Below are 21,255 nucleotides of genomic sequence, written 5' to 3'. Positions count from 1 at the left end.
AGTGTTGTGCAACAACATCTTCGGCAGGAATTTAGTGACAGAGTCTAGAACTCACATAATGACACTATTCGACCTCTAAAGTGATTACCGCCACCCTTGAGTCATGACACACGCATGCCGCTTAACTGGCAGATCACATGACACGCTGGATGAAAGTGAAAAACAAACCCTTTTTAAACTTCTTTGATGTAAAATGTGTTTTAAAATACAGTGACATGCTATATCGGAGCTTAAAGGTGTTTAGCAGATCAGGAACATTTTTTTTGTTGCTTGATTTTATGACAGTTCAACATACAAAATCTCACAAAGGCCTTACAAATCTAGCTCAGAAGCCCAACTTATCCATGTTGAGTCTAGAGGGAGGCCACTACTTTATGGATCAATATCTAATTAGATCTGTAATGAAAATGCAGTAATTTCCTGTAAGGTGTGATGCATGCATTATATATTTTTAATGATGTTCGACAATTTATAGTTGTTCTATTCATAGCAGTGACAGAGAACATGAAGCAGTGATTTTTTTTTTTAAATTACCTAGTTCATCACTCGTCTGCTTCTCGGCCAGTGGAGGAAAATTTATGAGATAATAATATTTCTGACTGCTCATAAGTACTGTCATTCACTTCATCTCCTCGAGCTACACTTCCTGTCTGACTCCAAGGGCATTAGAAGGATATTTTCTGTAATCAGCCTTTGCTGTAATTTAACATAATTTTCTCCCTATAGATCAAATTGGTCAAAATGGGCTCTGGCAATTTAGTGGCTTAAGGGGTTCTGTAGTGATACTATGTAAATGTAACAGTTAAATCATGTTCAAGGTTAGGACACTCTGACCTCCCGAGTCTGTCATCAAAGAGTTTCAGTCAATCACAAAGAAATCACACAGAAGTTAATGCAATTATTCCACATGATGATGGAGTTGAAAATCTTGTTGCATTCAGAACCAAATAAATCACTTGCCGGCATTTTCTACCGAGTCGGATAAATACGGTTTTGGTGAGCAAAAGGAGGGCTCTGCGATATGGCAAAAAAATCTCTGTATTTTTTGTTTGAATGGCGGTATACCATGTTTCACCAATAGACCATTCATCTTGGTATTTTGTACTTGGACAAAATATGTATATATATATATATATATATATATATATATATGAAAAATATTTTTTTAAATCCTACCAATGAAGCGACTCTAAAAGCATTAAAACAAAGTAAACACTGATTTCCAACTAGTTGGCTATTATTCAGAAATTGTTGCAGTTTTGCATGTAAAATTTTTTCCAATTTTGCCAGATACAATACAGCTGCTCAACAGCCCATGGTCATCAACTGTCTGATTCTCTTTTTCATAATGTGCCATACATTTTCAAAAGGAGACCAATCTGGAGTGCAGGCAGGAAGTCAAGCACATTCACTCTATGAGAGTTTCTAAAAAACTGATTGAATGTATAGCTTTCTCCTGGTGTCACAGTGATTGGAGTTGCATTTATTTATGCAACAGTCTGTTAAAGGGTAAGATCACCCAAAAAATAAAATTTATGTCATTAATGACTCGGAACACAATTAAAGATATTTTATATTTAGTCCAAGGGCGTATCCAATCTCAATATAACCTCAAAACCTCAAATAAAGATTCAAACGGTTATGATTCAGCGTATTGATTCATGATTTGGATCGCATGTCAAACTGCCAAACTGCTGAAATCATGTGACATTGGCGATCCGAATCATGAATCAATACGCTGATTCATGACAGCTTGAATCTTTATTTGAGGATTGAAAACAAACGCGGAAGAGAAGACAATGCTGAATAAAGTCGTAGTTTTTGTTATTTTTTGGACCAAAATGTATTTTGGATGCTTCAAGAGAGTCTAATGAACTAACTGATGTCACATATGGACTACTGTGATGATGTTTTTATTCCCTTTCTGGTCATGGATAGTATAGTGTGCATACAGTTATATACGCTGTCGGACTAAATATAAAATATCTTAAACTGTGTTCCGAAGATGAACGAAGGTCTTACGGAACAACATTAGGGTCATTAATGACATAAATGTCTTTTTTGGGTCAACTAACCCAAGCGACAACGGTTTTCCAAAATACTCCCGAGCACATGTGGCTAGATTTATAATTTAATGATGTGTCCGAACTTTCCTGGAATTGGAGTTGTAGTCCTAGTGAGTGTGTGCATGTGTGCAACTCACTGTTCAGTTTTGTAGATGGAGCATCTCTCCAGAGGGATCTTCAGCACTCTGCTAGGAAGTCCCACGAAAAGCGACCTATCGCTTTGCAGGATTTGTAGGTTTAGAATTGGCTCCTGCATGTTACCTGGGAGAATGTTCATCTCCTCCAAGTAACATCCACGCAGACTCTTATTATTTGTGGACAAGGCCTTAATGATGGTGCCGTGCTCTGATTGGTCAATGAAAGAAAACAGCTACAATTAGGAGCGCAAATACTTCTAAACATCCCTGCTGAAAAATCCCAGCATTGCTGGTCACCAGCATATGGTACGTTTTGCATGCTGGGACTAGCATGGGATGCTGGGTGCTGGTTCCCAGCTTGAGAATCAGGAGTGCTGGACCAGCAAGGAATTCATCCTGGTATATGCTGAATTTGAAAACATGCATGTCAGATTTCTCTGCCTCCCTTACCTGTGCCGATATACATGACGTGGTAAAGCGTGTCCCTCCCCTGAACAATGTCCACAGCCAGTCTAGAATAACGGATGTTGTCTTGCATGACCAGAGGATCTGTGGATATGGGCTGAACTACTTCGCTCATGAGGAAGAGCCGCTGGGCGTCTTGAAGACTGCGCTCGGTGAGATTACCGCCTGGACCAGAATCATTCACTGTCCCACACTGGCAGAGAGAAAAAAATATTTGAGTTCTGTATTTGGTGCCAAAAGCCTTGAATAAAATTCTAAGTTGGCTTTGAGGGAAAAATAAAATGCTGCAGCAGTTCATTTCCTTCACCTGAAAATTTGGCATGGGATTGGGAGTGGAAAGCCAGCTGGTCCGAGGGTTCTCCTGATAACGAAAGGGTCCATTAAAGGCCTGTGTGATGGCACTGAGGTTAAACGCACACACTGCTGACGCAGCAATACTGTTCCTGTGAAGAGAAACGAGAGAGGAAGTGAAGCATGGGGATGCATGGTGTAAATTCTACATTACATTTTTTAAATAGAAAAACAGTAACATTCAAAAGTTTGGGGCCATTATGATTTTGTATGTTTTTGAAAGTCTAATGCTCACAAGACTTTAAAAATACAGTAAAAACAGTAACATTGTGAAATAGTATTACAATTTAAAATAAATGTTTTTTTATATTTGAGTTTATTTTAAAACATTTCATCCAGTGACGCAAAGCTGAATTATCAGCATCATTACTCTAGTCTTCAATGTCACATGAATCATCAAAAATCAAGTGTACTGATTTGCTTCTCAAGAAACATTTCTTACGTTGAAATTAGGGCTGCACGATATTTCGTTTTGGCATCGATAACACAAAGTGCGCATCTGCAATAGTCACAAACTGCCGGAAATGCATGTCAGCTATAGGGATTTAATCCATATGGGCCAGCTGCACCCCCGTTCAGAACACGTGATTCCTGGATTATTGAGATATATCCAGCTGCAGCCCTGCAGCACACCAGTTTCAGAACCCCATCCACAGAACCAGAAGTGAAGGGCGCTACCCATACAAGTTGTTTTCCTATGGATTTTAATCAGATCGATGTCTACAATATTTGACAACAATACTTATCAAGTTACTTTTCAATTCATATCCTTCAACAAGAGAAACATTCATTTAAGCCAGTGAGATGTGAACAGAAGCATGAATGAGTTGAGTTGTGTGTGATATAATACACGTGGTGACCGAATATTGTCTCTGTTTTTGTCTTTCATGTTTTATCATTAAAGCTTTTTTTGCATTTGTCAAAAGATATTATTTGTCTTAATATTAAATAATTATTAATTAATAAAACATAACATTTGTCTTCAGGGATGAAAACACTTCCATCTTTTCAAGTATTTCCCGTTTTATAATTAAAGCTTTTTTTGCATTTGTCAAAAGATATTATTTGTCTTAATATTAAATAATTATTAATTAATAAAACATAACATTTGTCTTCAGGGATGAAAACACTTCCATCTTTTCAAGTATTTCCCGTTTTATAATTAAAGCTTTTTTTGCATTTATCAAAATATATTATTTGTCTTAATATTAAATAATTATTCATAAAAAATAAAAAAAAACATTCATTTAGTTTTCAGGGATGAAAACACTTCAATCTTTTCAAATATTTCTGCAGAAATGCCATGATATGCATATTTTTTTGCATGTTTTTATTTTTTATGTGTCGTTTAAATTAGTTTTAAACCTATTATTTTAGAAATATTTTATACATGTCCTATTTGTTTTCTATCAGAGAACCACGTTTGGCCTTGTATTAAATGGTTATTTTTATTTGACATTTGAAAAATAGAAATGTCAGATTATCTGTCTATTATTTTTAATCAAAAAAATACGACTGAATATAGAGTCAAATGGGAAACACTTTATAACATGTTACGAATGTATTAGGCCAAATATATTTTTAAAACAATAAAAAAAGTTGTAGTATCGATGAAGTAACAATAAACTACAGTGTTTGTTTTCATTAACATTACATCTCATAGGCTATTTTCTGTCATTATTATTTGTAACAACATGAATGTGAATGAGATAATACTAATATATATCTATAGTCAAATGGGAAACACTTTACAACGTGTTATACATTTATTAATATTCTGAAACTGGTGTGCTGCGGGGCTGCAGCTGGATACTATTGGGATTATTTTTAAAGTTTAACCATCATAGAGTGAAAGTTTATCATTTGCATGTGTTTTTAAGTCAAGTCAGGCATGAGTCAGGCATAAGGCGCAAGAGGATTGTAACTCGTGCAATGTTTTCTGTGCGCACACACATGAGCCACGCACAAAGCTTGTGAACACGGAGTTCTCCCTGCGAGTTTGATTGACAGGCAATCTGACCAATAACAACACTGAATCAGCCGTTTTGTCCGACAAAGCAGTCAGGAGAATTAGTAGATTAAGGCTGGTGGACTTAAACTTGAAAACGGTTAAAACAACATTTCTTCTGGTGTTCATTCATGGTTATTTGATGGTATAAATTAACTACAAGGAAGACATGATCAGTTCACCTTGACAGGCGCTATAACGATCTGTCAAGACCTATTAAGAGCAACAAAATGGTATTTATTGTTTAAATGTCCTTAAAAATGACAAAATTTGATTTGAAAGTTGAAACTTGGTGTCCTTAGCTCAGCAAAATATTTTTACCAGCATGAGAACATGATGTGTGGGGGGAGAGCACCATGGCTTGTCAGACATAGCAACAGTAACTAAATAGGGCTTTTGAGCTAGGACACATTCATGCAAAATGACTATCCATGTCAGTTATGGGTTGCAATTTATTTTTATACATCGTAATATATAAATCGCAGAAATACTGCAATGCATGTTTTGCAGCCGTAGTTATATGTATAAAACAGAAATATATATTAGTGCTATCAAACAAATAATCACGATTAATCACATCCAAAATAAAAGTTCCCATATTATGTGTGTGTACTGTGTACAGTTATTATGTATATATAAATACACATACATGCATTTATTTACTTAAGAAACAAAATTGTTTATATGTAAAATATTTACATGTGTGTGTGTGTGTGTGTGTGTGTGGGCTGGTAATCCCTACGTTATGGGGACAAAATGTCGCCACAAAGATGGCAATATCCGAAATCCTTGTCCTTGTGGGGACATTTTTAGGTCCCCATGAGGAAAACATCTTATAAATCACACAGAAGGAGGTTTTTTTTGAGAAAGTAAAAATGCAGAATGTTTCCTGTGATGGGTAGGTTTAGGGGTAGGGGCAATGTAGGGGGATAGAAAATACGGTTTGTACAGTATGAAATCCATTACGCCTATGGAAAGTCCCCATAAAACATGGAAACTCTACGTGTGTGTGTGTGTTTGATTGATGATGTAAAATAAGTAATTATATTTTGTCAATAAACTTGGACTAAAGGTATTCCTGCTGTGTGACTGTGTTTCTATGAACTGCAATTTCAGTAACTGATGAAGAATCCACTCACACATTGGTGGTGAAGACACCGTAAATTAGATCTTGCTCAGGGAGGTAGAAGGTGCTCTGCAGCTCATGGTAGTAGAAGGGAACATCTCCAGAGCGGGAACAGTTCAGTCGAGCCTTCATGAAGGTGGTCCATGTGTCTTCCAGCAGGAAACGACCACCAATGTCATTCTGACACACGCGGGCCACACGAGAGAAGACAGTCTTCCCACAGTCCTGTTCTACCGCATTCTCTCTAAGAAAGAGGTATGTGAAGCGGCCCACCTCATATGCAGAGACAAAGTGAGGTTCTGTGGAAAGAAACGGTGGATATCTCACTTGCAGTGACAGCGGTATGGTTTGACATGACAAAATACAATACTTTCAAAACACTTTTTTCAATACATAATATTTCAATATTTCAATAGAAGGGTCCAAGTCACATTTCACCACAAAATCTGAAGAGAAAAAAATTAACATTTTTCTTAAAGAAATGTATAAATATTTAATACTATTAATAACATTGACTTGTGATTTTTTTTCCCCACATTTAAACATTCTTTACATTTTATTTTCTGAATGGCGATTCTCATCACTGTAATACAGTTTTTTTTTTTTTTACCACAGTAAAAATATACTGCAATTATAAACAATGTATATAGATGTTTGAATTTTTTATTTTATTTTTTACAATAAGCTAATATGTGTAATATGTTTTTTTATGTAGTACAACAAATACAATCAAGAAAATATCCTTTAAAAATGATTATTTTTGCAGTAATAAAAATATTTTTCAAAATGAGCTTAATTGTCATGAAAATAATGTCACAATGCAAAAAATGCCCTAAAGTAGGCCTAGTTTTCTTTAAGCACAAAATCATTTCTTATAGAGGAATTTTGATTTTGCAATGCAATATGACCTGTTCTTGCAAGGTTTTGTAAGATAAATGTGTGTTTTTTTGTCCCACTGTACCACTGAGCCATTTGGAGTTGTACTGGGCAGTCCGCAGGGGCGGCATGTTCCCCAGACTGCGGTAAATAATAGGGTCACGGCTGGAGAAATCAGTCACTGTGGCCGCATAGACTTCTCCACTCTCAGTTATCATAGCTGTAGAGTTGTGTCGAGGGTCGTAGGGACAACGCGCCACCCCGCTGATGGACTCCAGAACGTTCGCCACGTCAGTAATAGGGCGAGTCGTACAGATGGGCATGAAAGCATTAGTCCCGCAGGTAAACAAACGGCTGCCATTCAACAGGAGGACACGAACATAGTTCTGACACTCATCCTGAGAGGAGAAGAGAAAGTGAAGAAATATTTCATTTCACACACACAGTATATAACACATACACCCTATAACACAGAGCTTTCATCCCAGGGTTCACCTCTCCTTTACCTCTGTCTTTCCTTTGCTCTGGCAGGACCTCCTGGTGGTCTCGTCTACGCCCCATTCTGCGGCCTGCAATGAACAGCCAATTAACATCACTCTAAGAAGTTAAGCTTATCGAGACATGCATCCAGTCCTGTGCTGTGCAAAAATTTGCTCAAATTTAACTTCAAGTTTCCCAAACTGGGAGTCTCGCAAGAATTGAAGGGGAGTTGATGAAAAGCAAATGATTAATTATTAAATGATCAAATATAAAAATGTAATAAAATAGTAATTTTGAAATTAAAACAAATATATATATTTTTTATTTTATTTGTTAACTTGCTTGTCATGTGACCATAGACTGTTAAATGGTAGTGTAGAAATATGAAATTATATATTTTTTAAACTATTTTTTAAATTTTTTATTTCTATGAAAAATAAGCCACATCACAATTCTCAAAAACAAATCTCAAATATCATGCTCAATGTCTTTAGATAAAAATGTTTGCTATATGACAAAAGCTAACTGTAAACACCATTACTGTGAAAAAATAATGATATATTATTTAATCGTAATCGTGCTTTTCAAATTTGAAACATGATTGTATTAGTAATTTTTTACTGTAATATAGTAAATTAATCTATTACTGTTACTTCTAATGTGCCCTACAGCATGTGTTGTATACGTGTTTATTACGTATTCTGTTGACTTGTTTTGCTCTACATGTACTGCTTAGCTGATATGCAAAATGACCTTTCTGAATATCATTGTCATTTGATGTCGTTACAGCACTGAATTATTGCCAGGACCTGAAGAGAAAATGTAATTCTCCCATGTCTGGACTGAATGACAGTAAAGTGAACTTGAAGGTGAATGTGTATTTGCAAATGTTTGGGTAAAAGAAACTAGCTAATAATATGATGTGAACACTTTACAATAAAGACTCATTTGATAACACTAGTTAATGCATTTACTAACATATGTTAGTTAATCATTCATGTTAGATCACAGTGTGTTAATAGATACACGTTTTGACCTTTTTAAATGTTTGAGATTAACATGAATAATAAATGCTGTAGAAGAGTTGTTCATTGATAGTTTATATTAACTAATGTTGTTAACTTATGTTACCAAATCAAACCTTACTGTAAAGTGTTACCAATGAAATATAGTTGCATTATTATGCCACCATAATTTAAATTAAAACATTAAAACCATAACTTTACTATAAGCACAAACTGATAAATTGTATTTTTTATTTTTATAATTTCCATTTTCCTTTTGGTTAAACTTTTAGTAATTTTGTTGGGTTTTGTCCTTTTTTTTTTTTTAAATCTAAATTTTTATTTCAGTTTTACTTTTAGTTAATTTAGTACATAAAAAGTTGAGAAATGTAGCTTTTTTATATTGGATTTATTTCACTTAACATTTCTTTTTTTCTCAGATAACACTTTTTTATGGTTTTAGTTTTAGTTTTAACTACAAAAACCCTAGTGACATGCAGAACGGATTTTGAAAGATCTCAGCGAGTGAATATTTTACATCAAAGGGGTTCGGGAAACCCTGCTGTAACTGACAAAGCAGCACTTCAACATTGCAGATGAATCTGAAGGTTTCTGCAAATCTAGAACACTTCTGCAACAATGTTACAGAAACATTTGACATTGTAACACTCCCAACTCACAGTGGAGTTGCCACTTTGCTTGTTTATTGTGCAGACTGCTTAAGAAAACTAGATTCACCACATTAACAGCTCTAGAGAGCAACATCAGCATGGACGGTCTGCTTAAGACAGCAGAGCAGCGTGTGTTTTCATGTGGATGTGTAATAAAAACCTTAATATTTAGGACAAGCTTTCCTGTGCAAATCAGAAAACTGGAACAGTTTTAAAGATTCGACAGAATCAACCTTGTTTGCGAGTAAAACTGTGACGTTGGAATGATAAACACGGTGATAAACAACCGCATTTAAATATTTATTTCATTACAAAATTTGTTAAAGGTCACACAGGGACTACTGTTTACTGATGATTCAAACAAATTCGTAAACTGTTTACTCAAACCAGTTCATTTAAACGAACTGTCCGAACAAACAAACTCATTAAAGTGAAACGGTCCACATTCCTTTTGACCTTTACACAACCATGACAACAAATCCAAACCTCTCCTGTTACTATTGATTTACATTTAAAGAGGCAGAATAGCAGAACATCCTCTTAAAGAATACATAACACACACAGTTTCTGCCAATCTCATGTTAATCTTGAGTACCTATAGAGTAGTATTGCATTCTTCATATCTCTGAAGAGACTTTAGTTTTATCATATATAAAAAAGACAGATACGCTGTATCGATTCTTTCTGACAACAGCGGATCTCGTGGAGGCGTGCTGTGGGCAGAGCTAGAGTCACAAGCGTGTACACACACACACACACACACACACACACACACACACAATATATCATGGCATTATCCCATAACTTTTGATTCACTATACTTACACGGCGATTGCCAACAAAACACAGACATTTGATGTAGTTTCAACCACCGCCTGCGGTTTCAACTCATGACCGGGAACAAACAAACACACTTGCAGAACTCCATCCACAAACTGCATCCACTGTTTCTTTAATGCTGGGTTATTTGGGAAGCTGAACAAGGTTATCTTTCCCTCACAACCAAAAACACACTTCATTAGTGGCATTGTTGATTTCGTGGTCTAAAAACAAAATGACAGCGCTGTTGACGGCTCCTGTAACCCAAACGAAGCTCCCTGATGGGCGTACTCTTGCTCCGGTTGATTTGTACGCGCGCTCATCCGGGAGAAGTGCCCATACAAGGAATTACGCCCTGTGATGTCATACAGGGCCTACTCTCAGCCTCAGACAGCACTGACCATTGGCTGAACGTCTGATGCATAGGGCACACTATACTGGAAACACTTCAGGAGTTTTGAAGTCGTCATCTGATTGGTTGAATTCTACAGGAGGTCCACGAGACGTGTGATGTGCCGCCTCGAGACAAATAATGTGACGCCAAACTCCCTTGTGGAAGAACGATTGTGACAATGAGCGCTTACCAGGAACAACTAAACACTGAATTTTCAAAAGTATGTGAGATTCGCACCATTGTTGCAATAAACTTACACGTTCTTGAATGAATCATTCATAGATGCATGGCGGTCTGTTATTGCAGGGACACTGACACTCACACCACTAAACATGACGCAGAACAAAACCAACTGTGATTGGTTGCATTACATGTCAGTCAAACACCATCTTGACTAATGAAAGGGTACAAAGAGTACAGACCGTCTTCTGTCGTCAGTCTGAAGGTCTGACTACGCAAGACTATACACAGTTAATACACTCCTGAAGGAGTGTATTTGGTGCAGAAATACTCAGTCATACGTCCAACTAGTTTTCCTAAAATTTTGGCCAAGTTAAGCATGAGAATCCAACTCTTTAATTGTGCAAATAAGTCACAATGCATGAAATAGCACCCCCCCCCCCCCTTTTTTTTTTTATGCAGTAAAACTATTAAAGATATTCAGTCATGGTAAGCTCTTCCATTCGTTCCATTTCTTTTCTTAATGTGAAGAAGGTACAAAACATAATAATAAAAGACTAAAAGATAGAAGCTGCAAATACACAATATGACTCCATGGCGGGGCAGATGTGTGAAAGAGCAATTGTGTGACATTTAATTAGGGAACACTGGACGGTTTGTCCTAATCGCATTCGTTCTCTTATCTGAAACTAAAACCCTTGAATGTGTTGTTTCACTAGTTTTTGACGTTCTTCCTCTCTTTTATTCCTTGTCCCTCCCTCTCCTTTCACAGGCTGCTTTGTTATGTTTATCTGTGTTGTCATTGCCTCAGAAATAATGATGTAGACCAGAGTCTCACACACATATACACACACACAGAGATACTACAGAATGAATTAATAACGATGATCCTGCATTGGTTGAGACGCTTGTGAGGATCCCAGCAGATCCTGAATAGACTGAGAAGAGTGGAAAGGTCACAGATAAAACAGCTCTTAACAGATTAACGTTTGGGCTGGGGGAAGTTTTATGACAAAGATAATCACAACCAGATCTAGATTATTAAACTCTAACTCACACTTTCACACAATAGGGTGAACTGGGTCAAACTTCACCCCAAAATCAAAATATACAATACAGTTCAGAAGTTTGGGGTCAATAAGACTTCTTTTTTATTTTCGTTAAAATAAATTAATACTTTTATTCAGCAAATATGCACTGAATTAAATATAACAAGTAAAGATATGCATAATGTACCAAAATATTTGTATTTTAAAAAAATGCTGTTCTTTTTTAACTTTCTCTATTCATCAAAGGAAAAATATATCATAGTTTTCACACAAATATGATGCAGCACAACATTTTTCAACATAATAAGAAATGTGCAAATCATCATATTAGAATGATTTCTGAAGGGTCATGTGACACTGAAGACTGGAGTAATGATGCTGAATAATCAGCTTTGATCACAGGAATAAATTACATTTTACAATAAATCAAAATAAAACTTTTTTTATTTTAATAATATTTTACAATTTTTACTGTATTTTTGAACAAAAAAATGCAAACTTTGTAAGCAAAAACATAAAATCTTGCTGACCCCAAAGTTTTAAATGCAAATATTAAATATTAAACATGAAAATATGTATTTTTACATTAAATATAACATAATTATAAAAAATTAAGCCTCACCCCAATTCTAAAAAAATCCCATTCTCCATTTCTAGATAAAAATGTTTGCTAAATGACAAAAGGTAAATGCAAATATCATTACAGTAAAGTGAAAAGGGTATATCATATACAGTAAATTGTAAAGTACACTCTAAAAACTTATACTATGATTTACTCAATTTTTTTGGTGAAACATTTTTACACTAAAAAAATTGAGTAAATTTTAAAGCAGTGAAATCAATTATAGACACCATATGAACTGAGTAAATGTAAGTAAAAAAATTAAGTAGATCTGAGTAACTACATTTGTTACATTAACAAATTCAATTGAGTAGAAAAAATTGGGTAAAAAGCATTTAAAAACCAATATTTGTGACTAATATGAACTGTTTTTATTTATGAGTATTACTAACTTGTATAGTATAACTTTAATTTCCTCTAAACCTTTGTAAAATACTCCACAGTCCACACAAACACACTTATACATGACATGGCCTTTATTGTCGACGAGTAGCCTACAGCAATACAGCATATATTACTGTTTTGACATGTAAAGAATAACAGTTATTTTACAACATTTAAACTCATGTAACAAACATTTTAGAAGTAAAAATTAAACATTTAAAAGTAATTCAAGTGTAATCAACCGGTCTGTTATCCCATTTCCACCGTATCAGGTCTGCGGGTGGACTTTGAACTTGAGACCGCTGTCCTGCATTTCATTCGTAGCTGAAAGATGCTGCGAGGCGCCAGACTCCATAACCTGACAATAAACAAACAGTGCCCAGTTTTAATAAGATTTTATCATCCAAATTCATTATATTTATTATCTTTACGAATAAAGTTGTGTTTTGAGCAACACAGCAGGCGTTTCAAAGACCAACGCAACACGTTAACTTAAGGTGACTCACACTGTCCCTGTATGTTGTTTTGAATTAAATCAGATGCCTTTTAGCACAGTAATGATTATATAGATAAAACAAAGCATACAAACCTGAATTTCACAGAGGAAATGCCCCAATTCTGCGATGCTGAGAAGAAGAAACTGCTCTGGTGACTGATGAGAATTCAAATATCTGCACTCACTCAACCGTCGAGCTGTCGTCACGTCAGAGGGTGGGGGAGGGGTGCATTTATTTAATCGAGTAAACTTACTCAATTTCTTCAGTGTGTGTTAAATATATATAATCTTGATTTTAATTAAGTAATATTTGTGGTTCTTGAAACAGATCGGTTTAATTCTCCATTCTCAAATATTTTGAAATAAATTTCACAAATGTATTAAGTATATTTAAAATAAATAATTGGTTATTTGAATACTAAATTATTTTAGTGAAAAAAACTTAAATATAGCTATACATTTTAGACAAAATTAACTGTTGGATTTTTAGTCAATTATTTTGGTATGTTTAACTAAAACCATCAAGTAAATGATATTGCGAGATTTTATTAAGTTAATAAAGTTAATTATTACCGTGATATTTACTAAGCCACTGAATTATTTTTTAGAGTGTATCTTGTAGTGCTGCAGTGAATTTATGCTGATTTAAATGTAAAATATAATTGTATTACAGTCAATTTTACCAAAATATAGTAAATAATTACTCTATTACAGTAATGAAAGTGCAAAGAGAACTAGAAAAAAAACAATTACGTGCGAGAGGTTATTTTATGTGCGAGAGTTCATTTTGATGGCTCCAAATACGCAGCAAACGGGCAATAACTGAAGTGATATAGATGACTGACAGCTCGAAATGTAAAGACAACACTGCATTCATTTAGTTTGACTTTCGTTATCTTGTTCCTATTGCCATTTGTAAATATTGTAAAAATGAAAAGAAGTTTTAAGAGCAACAGTGCATATACAAAAAAAATTGGTTGAAATATATATATGATAAGTGACATCTGTGCCTCCACTATAATGAAAAGCACTAGGCGCTTCTGGTGAGCACAAACCCATCTACAAAGGAGCTGATTACACATCTTTTGACAAACTGCATCTGTTCATTTGACTTTTGCAAACTACATTTCATTCTTGTTGTTTAGGAGAAAGAGAGAAACAAAGAGAACCAGAGCGTAAAGTTTCAGAAAGCAATCATCAATCTAACTGTGTCTCAGTCAGTCACTGAACAACGAATGAAAGGAGTTCATTTGAAGAGCAGGATTCCCTGAAAAGATCTCGAGGGGTCAGACTTGCGTCACCTCTGGATGTTGAGGGGGTTGTGTTTTTCCTCCAACACACTCAAGATCTTCTCATCCTTGTCTTCCCTACCAGGCACAATCATTTGACCTTAGTTAAAACACTGTTATCTGCTCTCTCTATCTCTCTCTGCGATCTGTTCCTCTCAACAGTGAAGTGGCTGATGCAGAACCATCATTATACCAGAAATATTTCAAGTGAGCTATAATAAATCATTGACAGATCCAAACCTCTTGTTATCAGTGTTTGGGGTAACGCATTACAAGTAACATAAGTTACATAGCTACATTATTTATTTGAAGTAACTAGTAAAGTAACACATTACTTTTAAATTCAAAATATCCCAGTTACATTTTAAAATAAGTAACACATTGTAAGTGCCTAGGTGTTGCGTGAAAATGATGGATATTGTTGTTATAGAAGAATGTGAGCATGAATTTATTCATCACACTAGCACAAAAACAGATTCAGTATTCCACAAAATTAATAAAAACTGTAAAAATGCAAGCTCCACAATATTACACAAACCTGCAATAACTAAATGTGGTTAACAACACAAATATACTATATGTATTTCATCTCACTTTTTTAACCAGTGGCTTCGTTGCTGACCTCAACCATACTAATAAGCAAAAATTACTTTAGATAAAACTCATATTTTATATTACTTTTTTGTTTTTTATTGCTAAAGTAAGAGTGTTGACCTTTCTTTCTCATGTGTCTTATATGTCTTTAATCCAAAACGGCAGCGCAGCTGAAAGTTTGGTTTAAGCTGAGTCCTCTACTGCACAGGTGTGATGGCATTGAGCTTGATGGCTTCACAGCCTGAGGCTTATGCGTTTCACTTTTACTGTTAAAGGGCTTTTACATTTGCCGAAAATATACCTTTTTATGTTATTAAAAAACAATGTACGCCCAGCCCAGGTGAGAAAAAGTAACGCAAAAGTAAAGTAACTCATTATTTACCATAAATAGTAACTAAGTAATGCAATTAGTTACTTTTTTAGGGGAATAACACAATATATTATTACTTTGTAACTTGTATTTTATAACTTTCACAACACTGCTTGTTATCATATCTTTCATATACTGACGTGGGTGATGTGTGCAACTTTGTTAAATGTCAATGTCTGAAAAGGCCAATGATGAGTTTTGGTGTTCTGTATGTTTGACTAATGGAATACAGTGCAAGCTTTCAGAAAAACAGTTTGAAAGTCATTATTCTTTTAACTTAATTTGGTGATGCTAATGGTGCAGATCACACACATCTTTAATAAGGCTGCATCTCAAAATTTCTACTTTAAACAGTGATCTTCATATTACTGCACTTTTAAATGTATTTATTGGTGAGTGTTACTTCAGGCACTTTAAATGTCCCAGCATTGAAAAAGTATATTATAAAGTCCTAAATGTAGTCTATAGCATTTTTTATGTAATTTCCACTCAAGCTGTAATTTTGACATTTCATTCATTTTTTAATTGTGGGAGTTTAGGATGCATTAAATGATAGCTATGAAATTATCTTACCTTTTTATGTAATTCATGTTTTTAAAATGTCTTTTGCAGAATGAATGATGACTTGAGATGGACTGAAATGACACTTGTTCATGATGGAGAAATTAAATATGTGGTTTTACTTATGGAGAGGTTTTACTGATCAGAAGAGAGAGGTACAAGACCACAGTGGGGAGCTTGTCATACTGCCATGTGTGTGTTTGAATGTGTGTTTGCTCGGGGGGTGGGGGGGGGAGACTGTGGGTCACTCTTGTGGACACAGGGTCATGAGGTCACCCTAAATCACTGGATTCTGACAGATTCTTGTGAGATCTTTCTTGAGGGCATCACCCCCTCTCGGGGTTATGGTGAATGTTTATAAAGTTCACCCGCAGGGTCTTCAACAAACACCAGAACAGTCACTCTTAAATATCACACAACCGCTCAAAGCTTTCAACAGGCATGTCACGCAAGCACAACGCAATCTCAGCGTTCCCACCACACAGTAAGTGCAGCGGTGGTTTCGAATCATCCTTCAAAATAAACAGCGGCAATTTGAACACACTCCCAGATGAGATTGCGGTCTACTGACAGCTTCGCGCCTTAAACACAGACAGCCTGAAGCAGCAGACAAACATAAGAGAACAGATGTCTGCATATTGCAGGGACCATATCCTACACTTTCTTTGCTAGTGAACGTTTCTTGCGCCAAAAACAGGCAGAATGATTTTCCATGACCATGTCTGATACGTAAGCTCCAAAAAAAACTCTAAAGGATGAGCAAGTTATGAAAAATTGAAGAATATGAAGAATTATTGTGTTAAGAGCAAAATAATAGTAATAATGTACAGATTTTATTATTACCCTAGTCCAAACATTTTCTACTCTTGTCTGATCCTTATGCCCAAAACATACTCTACACAAGGATGAGAAAATTATGATAAAAATATATATTTTTTAATTAATCATTACATTAAGAACTGAATAAAATAGATTCAGAGGAGAGGAGGTCAAATCAGGACGCTGAACATAATGCAGCTGTCTTGGGAGTCAATGCTTCTCAAACATCTGCACAATAACATGCTACTGAAGGTGTGTGTGTGTGTGTGTGTGTGTGTGTGTGTGTGTGTGTGTGTGTGTGTGTGTGTGTGTGTGTGTGTGTGTGTGTGTGTGTGTGTGTGTGTGTGTGTGTGTGTGTGTGTGTGTGTGTGTGTGTGTGTTTGATATTTCAGCTTCTGTGCATCAGCATTTTTGAACATGTGGACAATCATAATAAAAGACTGAGTCTGTGCATGTCTGGCATGGGATGAATTAAATGTACAGTGCTGGTACTCCATTTCTAGAGATGTCAAGATGATTGAATGGACAGATGGGAAGGAGTATGAAGAGAAAGAGAAAGTTGTACCTGCAGGAGAGAGACGTTGCTCAAACTCAACCGGAAGAGATGATTCCTACAGAGAGAGAAAGAGAGATGACAGGCTCAGTTGGACTTGTGCGTGCGTGCGTGCGTGTGTGTGTGTGTGTGTGTGTGTGTGTGCGTTCGTGTGTGTGTGTTACCTAGCTCCCACTATCAGCTGGTTCCTGGTGAGGTCAAGCGCAAGCGGCGAGTAGTCATTCACTCCAGGCAGAGAGAAAGAGGACAGCCACGGGCTCAAAGCTACGGCAGAAAAGAGCCACAGGTGACATTTAGAGAGTTAGCTGTGAGCCTGGATGTTTGATCTGTTGTTTAGCTGCTGTTTTCCACTGTTTAGAGACAGATGTTGGAGAACATGTGCAAAACTAATCCCACAAAATTCCACAAGTAAACTCTATGCAAATGAAGATGAGGCAACTAGCATTTACACTTCTTGTTACTATGAGCGATAGCACTGTTCTGTATGATTTGTCCCGGCACACAGTTGATGCCAAACCGTGTCAGGAACTGTCAGGAATCTAAGTAAGCTTGATTCATGCATTAATAATCTTGTTCATGATAAGATGCATTATCCACTGAAGCAGTTTACATACAAATACTTCCCCCCTGCATAATGTGATAGAATGACATCTTTGTTACCGACATCTACTGTAGGGGAGAGCGGGGCTCAACCTAATGCTTTTTGACTTTCTCAGTTTGTGTAAATCCACCTGTGGTTCAGATTATTTATTTTTCCCCACATTATTTCACACATGTTTAGTACAATTATGTGGTTTTGTTTCATTAATACAGTGTATACTTTTTTCTTGATTTACCCTGAAAGAATTAAAGTGAAATGTGAAAACATGCCCCATAGGTTTATTGACAAAATATGTTATTAAAACTGTAATTTATTCCTGAGATCAAAGCTGAATTTTCAGAATCATTTCTCTAGTCTTCAGTGTCACATGATCCTTCAGAAATCATTCTAAAATGCTGATTTTGTTTTTAAGAAACATTTCTCATGTAGCATGACAAGCCAGACCCACATCAAGACGTTTGGTCTGGAAACTCACCATTGACAGCTCAATCCGAGGGGCGGGATAAACGGTTGTCTTTCAAACTCCCTCTGCACGCGATAGGATAGCGCTAAAACCAACCAGAGCAACGAAGGTGAAACAGAGCTTGTTGATAGATTAAACATTCGCCATATCCGGTCGGCTAAACTCCGAACACATCTTCCCTTTTTAAGAATGACTTCAGTGCCGTTCTTTGTTCTTTTCTCAGAGAAAAGCTTAACTCCAAGTCTTCCAGAATCACAGTCAAAGCTGATTCGAAAGACCGCCGCCGTTCGCCAGTTTCTGTGTTTACTAGAAGCACGCAAGTGCAACTCTGCCATTATGGCCCCGCCCACCGACTCTATACATGATGTGATTGGGCCGTCCAGATTGAGAGGAATACAGCTCAGAAGGGTATTGACAGTTCCTAGTCGACACTCGCGGGCAGATTAAATTTGCTGCCGCTAGGGTGCGTCTAGATTTCTAGGCTATTTCTCATGGCTTTCGATGTTCAAAACATTGGATCAACATTGCTGGATGTAAACGTTGTCACTTAATATTTTTGTTAAAACCCTGATACATTTCAGGATTCTTTGATGAATAGAAGCTTAAAAAGAAGAGAATCTATTTAAAATAAAAATCATTTGTAAAATAAATCTACGCACTGCGATTTGATCATCTTTGTTGAACAAAAGTATTCCTTTTTTCTTCTTTTTCTTTTAAATCTGACTTTTTTGTGATCAGATTTTTAAAAACTATGGCAAGTTACACAGCCCACCAACAACGTTTTTGTGCATTCGAAGGCAGAAACAGTTGCTAGCAACCTGGTGAACTCCAGATGTATGTGTGAAGATACTTATTATATGTTGTCCTGTTTAAGAGAAACATTGCGACACAAGGGAAAGTGAGGGGTGGAGGCCAAACCACACACACTGGACCATTAATGAGGTGTGATGCCTATGGAACCAGACGCCCAGACACAACATCTGCCACAAATGAGAGAACAACACAACCCACATACAAAAAGGTAGGGATGAAATGAAGAAATATATGGCAAATTCTTCTAAAACCACCTTTGCAAATTCTGGACACACTATTTTCACGCTACTTTTAAAATAATACACTGCATAAAATAATTGTAGTGATCTGTATGTGTACAGTCAAACATTTTGACTTCAAAAAAATAAAGACAATGCCACTGGCTGCTGTGCTGCTTGTTGGAGGTAAAGGAGAAGATACAGAGAGCATAAAAAGAATTTGGACACTTAAAGGTGCTTAAAGGTACTTTGTACTTAAATAAAGGTATTTTGGAATAATCACACATAAAAATGTTCGAACAGCCCAATGTTACGTAAACAACAAAAAAGCCAAAGTGCTTATTTGCTAATCAGAACACTTAGAGACCAATTTGTGCATTCAGGTTTGTTGACATTGGATTAGTTTTTTGGAGACAGAGCGTGTAGATTAAGGGATTGAGACAGCCTTCACTTTCAGACATGTTTAACAGATTGTATGTTATCAGCATGGTGAAATAGTAAGGTAAAAGCAAGACCGACTCTGCATGACCTTTCATGTCTGACTGTACGATCATCTTAGTTAAGACTCTGGTCTTGACTCTGTCTGGAGTTATTTTTGGCCATGCGGTAAAATCGTGGTCGAAAATATACAGTGCGAACCCGGCTTGAATCTAGTGGATTTAACAAAATAAGTGTGATTAAAGGGTTAGTTCACCCAAGAATGAAAATACCATCATTATTTACTCACCCTAATGTCCTTCCAAACCTATAAGACTTTTGTTCATCTTCGGAACACAAATGAAGATCTTTTTTAATAAAATCTGAGAGCTTTCTGTCCCTCCATTAACAGCTACACAACTATCACTTTGACACTTCAAAAACTTCATAAAGAGATCGTAAAACTAATCCAAAATTTGCTGAAGAGACACGATTGCTTTATACAGTAGAGTGAACAGATTGAATTTAGGCCTTGAATTTTTAGATGATTGAAATTTCATTCTTGAGCGAACAATCCCTTTAAAAGGCACAAATATGTAAGATTTTTAGATTAAAATAAAAAACTGTTGTTTATTTAATTGACTTGTGTACTTACATTATCCAAATAATTTACAACAATGTGTAAAGCCAGCCATTTAACCAGGATACATGTCATTGCGTCGCCTGTTAATGACGTTATATCTGCGTTATCCTCGATTTCCAGTTTTGCTTTCGTAGAAACCATGGAAACACCAAAGATGCTTTAATTTATTATGTGTTTTATTAGACTGGTGAGCAACTGTTTGGACTGTTTCCCTTTATCAACAATGATTAGTTATTGTTATATAGCTCAACATGGTAAGTCTTATTGTTTGAATCTCTTGTTTTCTTGATTTACCACAAGTACCATGTTTTTACCATGCCTCAGAGGCTACTTGTAGAAATAAAAGTCATCCAGCTTTTATTAATATATTATAATATTGATCTAGATTGCTGCAAAATGCAACAAGTCTCTTATACCAGCCACTGACCAAATGCACAGAGTAACGTTATAATATACACTTTCAACTGTGTTACGGCCTCTGCCTTGTGTGCGTTGTCCTTGCTCATGACGTCATGGACCTGCTATTTTTTTCTCTCTCATTTGAGTCTGATTGTAGGTCCGCCTTGCGCACCTGCGGGTCATTGCTGATTAACTATTAAGGACGCTAAAGCGGAGCATGGCAGTAGAGAGGAGATTCACCAGCAAACAAGCGTTTTCATTTTGTATTACTTTTGTAAAAAAATGTTCCCATTTCTATAGGTTTTTCTTAAGTGGGGTTTTCTTTATATTTGTGGTCTTGATATGTAATGGTGGTCATGATGTGGTGTTGAGTTGTTTATATTAATT

At 36.0% G+C, this 21,255-nt stretch overlaps 1 protein-coding gene across 1 annotated transcript in view; it reads right to left on the bottom strand.

Annotated features, from left to right (window-relative positions):
* sema5bb (sema domain, seven thrombospondin repeats (type 1 and type 1-like), transmembrane domain (TM) and short cytoplasmic domain, (semaphorin) 5Bb) overlaps positions 1-21,255 on the bottom strand; it is a 77,603-nt gene that overhangs the window by 17,056 nt on the left and 39,292 nt on the right. The window contains exons 4-11 of the mRNA XM_067458256.1: positions 17,479-17,578; positions 17,327-17,372; positions 7,536-7,598; positions 7,115-7,427; positions 6,167-6,452; positions 2,976-3,111; positions 2,654-2,861; positions 2,204-2,411 (exon numbers count right to left, since the gene is read on the bottom strand). Of these exons, the coding sequence (XP_067314357.1) occupies positions 2,204-2,411; positions 2,654-2,861; positions 2,976-3,111; positions 6,167-6,452; positions 7,115-7,427; positions 7,536-7,598; positions 17,327-17,372; positions 17,479-17,578 (1,360 nt within the window). The remainder of the gene's footprint in view (positions 1-2,203; positions 2,412-2,653; positions 2,862-2,975; positions 3,112-6,166; positions 6,453-7,114; positions 7,428-7,535; positions 7,599-17,326; positions 17,373-17,478; positions 17,579-21,255) is intronic.

Source organism: Pseudorasbora parva, chromosome 12 (genome assembly GCF_024679245.1).
Source record: "Pseudorasbora parva isolate DD20220531a chromosome 12, ASM2467924v1, whole genome shotgun sequence".
Taxonomy (NCBI): Eukaryota; Metazoa; Chordata; class Actinopteri; order Cypriniformes; family Gobionidae; genus Pseudorasbora; species Pseudorasbora parva.
The sequence above is the reverse complement of the archived record's forward strand: the minus strand, read 5'-3'. Positions and strand labels throughout refer to the sequence as shown.